This window comes from Conger conger, chromosome 15 (assembly GCF_963514075.1).
Source record: "Conger conger chromosome 15, fConCon1.1, whole genome shotgun sequence".
NCBI lineage: Eukaryota > Metazoa > Chordata > Actinopteri > Anguilliformes > Congridae > Conger > Conger conger.
In genome coordinates this window covers 19,803,500-19,815,035 of record NC_083774.1, presented here as the reverse complement: position 1 = coordinate 19,815,035, position 11,536 = coordinate 19,803,500, and the positions used below count along the sequence as shown (strand labels likewise).

Sequence of the window (11,536 nt, the reverse complement as noted above, 5' to 3'; positions counted from 1 at the left end):
GTTTTACAAAAACAAAGATGACGGTCATGGGGGGCGGGGGGTTGCATTAGAGACACAGAGCAGAGTAATTATCTGCTAGCTGCTTCATAAGAGCTTAGTTAGGAAGATAGTCCCACCATGTGTCTTAATAAACATAAAACTGACAATGCTTCGGTTATTTACCTCATCTGGATTGAGAGTGAACTCTTTACTATAGCAGAAACATTCCACTCCTGACTAGAGCCCCGTAAAGTCATAAAGTCTTCGTACAGTGCTTATATACAGTACAGTCGACCATAAACCACTAAAGACCGATAAAAAACAAAAACAAACAAACAAAAAAAACCTACTTAATTATCATACACACAGAAAAGGAAAAAAGGTGCACGTTACAATTTCCCTCCGTACAGAAAAGCGATCAGAGGAACTGATAAAACCGCTCGACGTATCTCTGTATATTAATGGATTATTTTAATATGCAGGTCATTGGGAGGGGAGGGTTTTTATTTTTATCTTAAAGAGAGGATCTATCGTACTATCGGAGAGCTGATGGACGCAGGGTCCGGGCTGACCCCTCGGTTTTGCAAGGGCCAGCTAGGGTTTCTGCTATAGTGCAGTTGCGACAGCGGCTGAATTGATTTCCTCTGTGATGACAGCCCCAGTCAGGCGGGCTCCACAGCGGCGCACCCGCCGCCCTCATCACCACACTCGGCAAATGGCAGAAGTTGGTGTCATGTTCTAAAGGTGTTTTCAATGCTGAAACACAACAGGCCTTTCCATCTTCTAGCCATCGCTAAATCGTTTATACGTATCATTTTTCTGGTAAAAGCATTATTTTTGGGGACAAAAATCACTATAAAGATTCAGTGTCTTTTTTTAATAGCATCCCTTCACTATTTTTCATGTAACTAAAAAAAAAAAAGAAGAAAATCCCTCCCCTTTCCCCCTGTAAATCCCGCATTTCTCCTTTTCTTTGCCGTCGTTTCGGCTGATGTGGTTAAGCACTCCGACACACAAAAACATTAAGGTCTCCATCTCCCGCGTATTTGTTAGTCATGTTATTGTAAGATATATTTGAATAAATATTTAGGAATGTATGCCAGTGTTTGATCTCCTGGACCAGCCCTGGTAGTCCTCTCCACCCCCCCACTCGCCTGCAGGGTTTCACTGTTGTGGCTGTGGCTGCGGGTGTTGGGGGTCCCAGGGGCGGAGCGGGGAGCCGGGGTTCCCTTCCTCGGAGCTCCCCGGGGGGTCAGAGTCCAGACGGGAACGTTTGAAGCGGCGGTCGGGATACTGGCTGTTGTCGAATGGCATGCGGTGAACACACAGCACGTGGGTCTTCAGGTTTCCCTTCTGAGAAGCGCTGTAGGGGCAGAACCTGCACTGGAAAGGCCTCTGACCTGCGGGAGGACAACAACACAGTCCTCATCAAACACATCTCATAGCTGACACGTACAGTGAGTATAGATCCCCCTTCACATAACAGCAGTTATCTGTGTCTGGTTACAGCTTCATTTTAAAATATTGTGCATGTATTTTCGTCACAATATGTTTTATTCAGTTTTACAGGATTATTTTTTCTTAAACGTATGACAAGCCATTATTATTCCGACAGTGTAATTCTTAAAGTTTTGCTTGCAATGCACAGAACTTCAAAGGCAATATAAATAACTTCCTAATATTTCACAAAAATAAAACACGCATTTCCCCAGCACTTGTATTGAAGGAGTTAGAGTTAACAGTAAATTTTTATTTGAACTTTTGAAAATTTAATTTCGGCATTCGTTAATTGAATTAGCAGGCGCTTTGAAACAGACACTGTGGAGGTGCAATACCTCAGAGTGCAGGTGATTTAAAAATAAAGGTGAGCAGAAGCATGACGTGAATCCAGGCACTGACTTTTTGGGCTCGCCGCAGTCACAGGATTTATAATGGCTCCCTGTTAAACGCTCTCATGCGGGCTTTCGTTCCTCTCCAGCTTTCAGAAATTACAATGTCTGCACAGGGCCGTACAGCAAGCGCACACAAAAGGGATTGTTGCAAGTTTTAGGTTTAGATGTTCCAGTTGTCTGAATTTTTAGATAAGCAAGGCAACCGCACACAATGGAGAGCTTTTATTCATGTGCGGGTTTAATTTCACACCCTTTTACATTATGTTAAGTCCGAGAACCAGATTTCCTCATCCCATTTTACACTTAAAGAGAATGAATGTAGCTCCAACAAGTCAGCTTTGCGGCGGCATTTAAAGTAAACAGCGAACACGTTCATTTGTATTGTCATGGCGAGGTACAGCTGAGGTAAAGAGAACATCCATTTTTAATTCCATATGAATAATATATAAATATCTCCACAGGCGAGTGCGGGTCAGAGACGAGAAGGAGGCGCAAGTGCACCACATTGTTTACAGAAGACAAACTCGAGGAAACTAGCTGCGATCTCCCCACTCCCAACTCTCACTCTCTGCTAGTGCAGTCGCAGCGACACGTCGATACATCACCAAATAATCCCTCATTTCAAATTCACTGTACCTCCAAAGCAAATGGTAAAACCAACACAGGGGCTGTGGAGGGCTGAAGACATGAGACACTGCACTGCAGACCTCCACTGTGGGCTCAGCTCGTTCGTGTGTGTGTGTGTGTGTGTGTGTGTGTGTATGTGTGTGTGTGTGTGCACGAGGGAGAGCGGGGACGTTGAGACAAACTACACTACTTATTAGAACCATAGGTACAGACAGCTGAATATGATGATGATGTCAGTGTCTCAAAGCTTCCAGGGGTGCCAAATTCCTCTACTACTATCGTAAGGACCGAGAGTTAGCCTGCTGTCGATAAAGAAGACTGAGTCATTACATTCAAACTGCAACACAGTGAATGTGCTTATTATCCCTCTTTTATTTTAGATTTCACGGAAAACGCAATTAAGTGATAAAATGAAGTTGCAGCATCACTAAATATGTTCTGTATCCGAGTAGCTTCAGATACGCCTTCAATGCATCAATCGTCTAAGAGCTTTTTTGATGCATTGCTTTTAAAGCCTTCCCAAGAAAATTGGACAGTAACTTGCATTGTCAAGACAACTGACAAATGACAGTATTCCTGGTTACTTTGACCGTGATCCAAATGGAATCAAATAAAAAGGATTTTTATTTTATTCAGAGGGACTACAATTGCATGAATGCAGGAAGAAGAAAAGAAAAACACGATGCATTGTACATTTCTTTCCGAGTGAATTTTAAAGCTCTTTATCTATTGATGAAAAAAGGAGGCTCCCCCCACACCACCCCTCCCGTGTTTGTGCAAAGCCTTCTCAAAATGAAAGGTGTCAGCTCCAGCTTTTTGTTCTTGCCCTGATTGTAAGTGTTGGCCAGAGGACTGACAGATGTCTGCAACCAGCTGCACTGAAGCATGCTAAAGTTTCCTGTCTAATCCACTTAGTTAACCGCAGCCACAGAAATCAAACCGCCCGGCTTTGTGTGGAGCAGCTGATAACACCGCCGGGCCTTTAGAAGTTCCTTTCCGTTACCATAGTGCTGCGTCTCTCCGCTCCCGAGTACCCCCTTTTTTGCACCCCAGATATGACATCAGGCATGCCCGCATCTTGCTGGGTTCTGCTGTGGCGATGGGGATTTATTTACAGGGTGTGTGTGTGTGTGTGTGTGTGTGCGTGTGTGTGTGTGTGTGTGTGCGATGGGCCAGCAGGTATCAGGCTGACTCTGGTGATGCAGGCTGGCTGGTTTCTGCAGCATTTCAACACTGCACCAGGTCATTGTTGCGGAGGTGCTGAGTGACACGAAACAGGCTGGGGATTGTGCGGTACACTCCCTTTTCCTCCTCTTTTTTCCCTTTCTCTCTCTCTCGCTCTATTTCTCTTGTTCTCACCCTCTCTCTCCTGCTCTCAAGTGGCCAGTGGCCATTCGAAACCAAACAAAAAGCATTACCGGGAAAAATAATTATTTGTCCCATTTTCATTTGTCTGGCATTATCTCAGCCTCCTAATTAACCCCCGAAGGCCCCGAACATGTACATCTGAAGCTCATGGGGGGGGGGGGGGGGGTAATACGACATCACTTCCTCAAACGGCCCACTGTACCCTTACAGCTTGTATTGCAGCAACCTTTTCAACTCTCCCTCCTCCACGGCGTGTAAAAGAGCAGAAAGGACAGGGAGTCATGTGGCTCCCTCTCCCCCTCGCCAGCAGTCGCAACAGCTGTGAAGCATTCTTTCTTCGCACATCCGCTAAAAGAGATGTGCCGGATTTCGCCCGTGGCTCGTCGGAGAGAGAGGCGCTTTCTGAAGAGTCGTGCTGGATTTAGCCCCCGGCACAGCACTGAGGAGCGCTTTCTGGCCCCTTCAGGGCCGAGCTCAGCAACATACGCGCAGAGAAGGAGAGACGCTTCCCTGTCTGAACACCGCCTGCCCCCACCTCCCCTTTCTGAACACCCCCCACCTCCCCTCTCCTCCCCTCCCCTCCTGCGTATCACCCTTCTTCTGCTGGCTAAAAGTTCCTGGTGCGGCAGCAGCAATGGCGGAATAACCCACACCGCCTCCCCCTGGCGGTCTCCCCCCTCTCTCTCTCACGCGCGGGGCGGGCGAGCGAGGCGCACACACACCGCGCGCAGCCTTGGCAGCAGTTCAGAACGCCTCTTATATAAATTCCATCTGATGCCAGCGCTACCATCTGTGAACGCGCGAGCCTCACCTACGTCTGCCGGCGAAAGCCACCCTCTCCGAGTGTGACAACGGAGGAAGGAGGCACGGGGAGGAAGGGGCGGGGGGAACGAGAGAGTGAGCGCGAGGGAGAGAGAGAGAGAGAGAGAGGGGGAAAAAATTGATTAATTTGCAGAATGCTTGTGATTTGCTCATATATTATTATAACGGCTCATCAGCACATGACAAATCCCCGGGCCGGCACGGCAGCAGAGGCTGCTCAGTTTCAGCAGTTTTTGTGTGTGTGCGCTGGCACCTGACAGACTGCAGAGCCTCTAATGACTCTCAGATGCTCACAAACAGTAATTCTATCTTCAGAATAAGAGGAAAAAGCTGCAGGGGGAAAAAATAGGGGGCAGTTAGTCTGTTTCATTTCCGTCCCGCGCGCTATTAGGGGTTAACCCCTGACAAGCAAGTCTGCCGCCTGAAACACGCAGGGAGGGGGCGCCCCCTTTCCCTGTTTCTAAAACGGGCCTCCGCGTTCGTGTGGGAACGCGTGCGGAAAATGCCACGCGCTTTTCCGCGGTTCAAGGCTCCGCGGTTATAGAGGAAATGGAGGATGTCATTTATAACTCTAACACTAACAGATACTGAGACTAAGACTAGGACTAAGAGAGGGCTAATGTCGCTTAGTGTAGTATTAGGGTGAGTGTGGGCGACTGAGTATGGAATCATGTTTAAGAGCAAACAATTACATTATAATGGGTATTATAAGATTTAATTCACGTTTTATATCTTTATACAAGATGTTTTCTTAGCTAGTATTTTACCACAAAGGTTATTTTTCTTATATTATGAAATATAATTCCTCACAGCATTGGCAGATCATTGCTTATTTTTCGTATTATTCGCATTGCGTTTTTACAGCGCACCTACACCGCGGTGATATTTCAGAGCGGTGGCTAATTAACCCATGTAATGAGGTTTAACCCATGGCTGGATGGACTGCTGACGGAATACGGCTATCAAACACCACACAGCATCACGCACCATGGAGTCCCCGGACCCCAAAAAAATGTCGTTTAAAAAAAAAAAAACACACACACACACAGAAGGTGTAAGCAATAAAATGTGATGCACCATCTGTCGGCCAATAATAACCTGCAAGTTGTAAAGGCTGAGAGATTACTCAGCAAACAGCACTTCCAAACCCAAATCCCTGTGCAACATTAGTGCACAGTTCCCCCAGTCCCTGTGAATTCAGGACCGGGTCCACCCTTACAGGTAATGGCAAGACAGGTAGGCGACACAAATACCTCCTGCAAAGATACAAAGATAAAAATCGGCGAATAGTTTTGAGCCTAAATGATCCTCGTGATCAATCAGAGTTTTAAAATGTATCTCTTAAAACAGAACACTCAATTTCCTTTGTAGTTTTACATTTCCTTCTTTTAAAAATATATATTTTTTCATAGAGCATAGTTCATAGACAATGGTTTGCAGTTTGGGGAATACAAACACTGGTCTATTTCTTTGCTTAACTAGAAAACCAACATATAAATAACACTATGGAATTCATTTCTTTGTTTAATCAAAGAAAGCCAAAATCTACACAGGGGATGAAATCCCATGCTAATTACTGAACTAGATTATTAATTGCTATACCAGAAGGACCTGTTAATAAATACTCAAAATAGCTTCTGTAAACAGTACAGCCTGATTACAGAGGTGCAGAAGTAGTATTCTATTGTTTTTTCTCCACTCAGTTTTCTTTTATATATAAGGGCCTGTGCGTACAGTATAACCCCCACTGGACTTACTACAACTTCCATTGTGTTTAATGGTGTAAAAAATGCCTACAAACAGGACAAAGGAACAAACCCCCCAAAGTATGCCCCATATCATTTGAATTAAAAGAATCAGAAGAATGCTAATGGTCATATACACTTCAAAAGACTGTTAATTTACTTTCGTTGTGAGCAAAGATAAGCAACCCTTAAACGAGAGAAGGAACACCAGTGCTTTGTTGGGTTGTCTCTCCAGGATGTTCCAGTGTAAAGTAGTGTTTTGTAGCTAGTGTACTGTGTGCATGTACGCATGTAGACGACAGCAGATGTGTGCACAACACTACTGTCAGTGTATATTGAGAGTGGAGGCACTCTGAAGGAGTCTCTCCCTCTCCGTCATTAGCTGAAAGGACCGGGGATCCTGGGTAAAGTGCAGTATATTTATCATAGGATGAAAGTGATGTGGCAGGTGCTCTCAGCAGGACCTGGAGGACCTCGTCCGGGGTTGGAGCGCGGGTCTGGGGATAGAAAGTTCATGAGCGTTCATTTTTACCCCTGCTCCCAGCACCCCCCCACCCCCTGCTTCTTCCACCCCCGTCCCAGTAGAAACAGGAAGGCACAGAGTACTGCTGACCTGTCAGACCACACTGATAATAAATGCCATATTGGTTGTGCTTGGGTGTGAGGACCAGAGAGAGAGAGAGAACGAGAGAGAAAGACAGAGGGAAACAGAGAGCGAGAGAGGGCGAGCGAGAGAGAGAGAGAGATTCTACTTCTACCCTGCCAGTGTTAATGAACCAGCTTTGCAAACCTTGGAACCCCCTTCTCCAGTTCTAACCACTTCTAAATGTAATGTCTGTACTTATCATGGCAAACCTCAGAGCTGGAAAGACCTTGAAGGACAGGGTAAAATGGTATTGTTTTGTTTTTTCAAAACGGTTAAGCACTTAAGATAGCTCTGGGGAAAAAAAAATACAAAGCAAGCTTTGGGAAGTACAAACAGTGTCATATTGTCCTACCACAGACCAGGTGCTACTCAAGGACTTGAAGCCAATTAAAGGAGAGGCAAAATAACAGATAGTAACCAACAGATAAACAAAAGAGTTCCTATGGGCAAATGAAAGGGAGAGATAGGGTATCGTTTTTAGGCCGCCCTGTTCATATTGAAAGCAAAGATATTAGTGTGTCAAGGCTTTCAGCTATTAGGTGCAACTCATATTTTCTGAAGAAGTACTTCTCGGTGACTGGCTTGGATTAATTATCCAGTAAATATAATTGGGTTTACACCTCTAAATGGTCTGCAAAATTATGAGATTTTATTTTAATTAAACTTTTGAAGTCGGTAAATACACAAATAGGCACGCACACACAAACACACACACACACACACGTACACACACCTGGTAAATCATATAGTAGAAACAATATCCCATTCCAGTAATCTTGCTTTCTTTCTCTCTGTCTCTCTCTCGCCCTCTCTCCCTCTCTCTAAAGGCCCTATTTGTCTGCTTTAAGTGAAATCACTCAATTCTCAAAAGTCAGTGGAGGACTTTGGGAGGGGGAGGGCCACCTCCAAATAAGTTCCATTAATCAAAACCCAGAGTCTAATGTAACTAATATTTTACAATTAGAGGAGACAAGACGGAGCTAAAAGCCATCTATCTCTCTTACACCACATGATCATCGATTCATAATCCGGAGCCTGCAAGTAGCACAAAGATGCATTCACCAGGAAGGGGAGGGGAGAAGAGGCTAGGGGAGGAGGAGGGGTGTGGGCTTTGAGTGTGTGTGTGTGTGTGTGGGGGGGGGGGGGGTCGGTGTTGAAGCCGGAGATAATGAACATGATGAGACAGAAAGCTGAGAGAGCTGGAGCAGAGATGACAGAGCAGCTCAATGGTGACAGATGACACAGGGCTGAGCACTGATACCTGACAGACAGCGAATGATGACTGCAGCTCTTTCCCACTGCTGCAATCCACAATTATCTCCGTGGGGCAGCGGGAGCACAAAGGCCTGCCAGCCTGGCCCCACACTGCCCCACTCTGACCCCTGGTCACAGCGCCAGGGCCCGGGCCCCTGTACCAGCACTCTGCCCTGCTCACTCTCTCTGTCTCTCTGTCTCTCTCTCTCTCTCACTCCCCCATCCCTCGTTCATGCCGTTTTGTCTTCCGCAGGCATCATCCTCTCCTCATCTCGCTTTCTTTTAAACACCTGCTTTGACCTGTGGTCACACAACCCCTGGACTACTGTCCTTTCTCTATTTCATCTCTACCCATTCCATCTCTCGCTACCTACAGTATTCCCATATTCTCCTTCTTAGTTCCAATTTTTATTTTTATTTCAATTTCAAGATGCATGGCTGTGTATTTTCTCTGTGGTAAGGAGTATGTAGGGTGTATATACTCTGTGGTTAAGAGTGTGTCGAGTAAATATAGTCTGTTTTTAGGAGAGTGTTGTGTGAGTATATACTCTGTTGTTAGGATTGTGTAGTGTGTACACTCTCAGAAAGAAATCTTCGAAAAGTGCCTAAAAATGCTTGTCACTGGGGTGGTACCATATGGGAACATAAAATTATACCCCTAGCCAGCAGTATATAATTAATGTGTGCCTTTTTTAAAATGTGTTCCATAATACATAAAAATGTACATGCACCGTACCTTTATTTCTCAGATATATACACACTGTGGTTCAGAGCATATACTGTAGTGTGTATATACTCTGGTTGTGTGTGTGTAGTGTGTATATAGTCTGTTAGCAGTCTGTTGTCTACATACACACTGTGGTTTGGAGCATATATTGTGTATATAGTCTGTGGTTAGCAGTGTGTAGTCTGGTGTTCAGAGTGAGCTTGTGTATATGCTCAGTGGTTAGAAGTGTGCACGGTAAAGCCTATACTCTGTGTTACCATTTCCATGAAAACGAGTAAAATGCTGTGTTTTCTGACTTTCTTAGAGTGCCATCTTCAGGACTAAACACCATTTTAACATAAATCTTAAAACAGCATTACGAGAACACAAGAATTGCACACAAGAATTATATTTTACATTTGTTCACAATGATTATATTGGAGGCTTCTTCAATTCCACTGACCATTTCAGTGGATTTTGTTCCCTCTGGCAGTAATATGAGTTACAGAAACTGACATGTGTACACAGAGCCTCCTCTATACAATATGCCCGGCCCATATTAACAAACCACGCCATCATTTCCCAAGTACAGATGCACATTGCGGTTGAATTCATTGCAAATAATGTCAATGAAGTCGTTCTACACGGCAGTCAGAATTACAGGGTGAAGTCAATGTGTGACCCCCGGTTTGTCCCTTTACAAATCCAATAAACTCAATAGGAACCGCATTATGTTCATGCCATTATGGGCTGGCACAATTAATTTTTCATCAAAATAAGAGCGTAAAGTTGCACAAAGCTCCCTTTATATTGCGCCACCAAATGACTACTGAGCGTCGGATAGTTTGCAAAACATTTTTATCGTCCACTGGTGTCATTACCGAGGCTGTTATGCGCAGAGCCAGCAACCGAATGGCTCCATGACAAGACTATTTCACCACACGGACCTGTGGATCTCTCACGAAAGCGTGCATCAAACTTCCCTGTGTAAATCACCCCCGTCGCCATGAATTTGTGAAAAAAGCACGCCTTGTAAACATTGGGGAGGTGTGAGGTACGTTTATACTGCTGTACCTGGGATATTCGCCTCGCTGCATTAACGTTCATGCAAAATCTAAACGGCACGAGCGGGGAAGCGCGCCCGGGTGGATAAGCTGGTCTTTATCGCCCTCTGGTGGGAAACAGCTGTCAATGCAGCGCGGGACCTGCAATATGGAGGGAAAATTAAGTACAGCTGAACAAATGAGTGTGAGGACAGGTTCAACTAGAGGTCACCATCTGCCCAGTTACAACTGCTGGCACACATGAACTGAGCTGCACTGTCATCTTAAACACATCAATCCATGTGCATATTGCCTGAAAATATGGTGCGTAGGAGAGAAAGTGTAGGTTCCGTCGAACGAGACGGCTACGCTATGCAGGCTTTGAGAAAAATAAAAGGGAAATGATTATAACGTTCCTGCCTTGACACAGGGAGGGCAGAGAGATGTGTAGGGCGCCATCAGAGAAGAAGAAATAAAAAACCGTGAATGAAAGATTTCTTTCCTCACGAATGCATAATCATTCACTGAAATTGTGATTTTCTTCATTTGCAAATAAAATTATCCTCATTGTTGCAGCACATTTATAAAGAGACAAAGAGGCACAATAGAAACATAGGCTTTGGTTTCACACTGTACAGTATATGAAACGCACTAACACGAACACACACATACATACTCATGAATGCACATGCTCAAAAACACGAAGTTGATTGACACTTCTCACTCGCAAATTGCACCACATTAACAATATTTTGCTGCCCAGTGTGCTGCTACAGTGCTGACAGAGATCCTGGAAACCAAACTACATTTTCACCATTGGAGTTTTATTAGGAACAGATTCCCACATCACATGTGCCCTACATCTGCTCCGGTGCATTCCAGCCCTTTAAGAATTAGCCCAGCGTTAACCTTGCACGTTTCCTTTCCGTTTGACGGCAGTTAGATCAGCTTCAGGTTGAAGGGAACATGGTTCCCATCAGCGCAAGTCAGATCAAATGTCAATCCATCATCGGGGACTGAATTAAATCTAAAATACTTCCCAGGAAAAACACTTACCACATCCAGATAGTGGATGGAAAAATATTCAAAAATACTGTTGAAGAAACATTGTGTTTGCTATGGGAACATAGGCTTGTCTTTTTAAAGAATTGATACAATTCTCTTCCTGTCATAGTTGAAGCTTATGTTACTCGTCAGTGTGGCTGTACGGAGCTGCTTCAGTCAAATCCCTTAAATCACTCTTGGAAAGGTGACACTGTCCTTGGCTTCTGTGTCCAATAGCTGTGTATTTTTGGCTGGATAGTGCACTGATGTGGGCACTGCTAGAGAGAGAGAAAAATCCTTCTTTGTGACAGCTAAATGTCTCTGTTCAATCATGCCATTACCTGGAGCGCAGCAGTTCAGTGACTGAACATATTGCTGGCACTAATAAGGCAGAAAAAAGATCAATTAAA

The 11,536-nt window shown here is 44.7% G+C and overlaps 1 protein-coding gene across 1 annotated transcript in view; it reads right to left on the bottom strand.

Moving 5' to 3' along the window:
* Positions 1-1,143: 1,143 nt before the first annotated feature.
* The window catches only part of znf536 (zinc finger protein 536), a 163,232-nt gene continuing 152,839 nt past the window's right edge, over positions 1,144-11,536 (bottom strand). The window contains exon 7 of the mRNA XM_061221226.1: positions 1,144-1,379. Coding sequence (XP_061077210.1) covers positions 1,144-1,379 — 236 coding nt within the window. The remainder of the gene's footprint in view (positions 1,380-11,536) is intronic.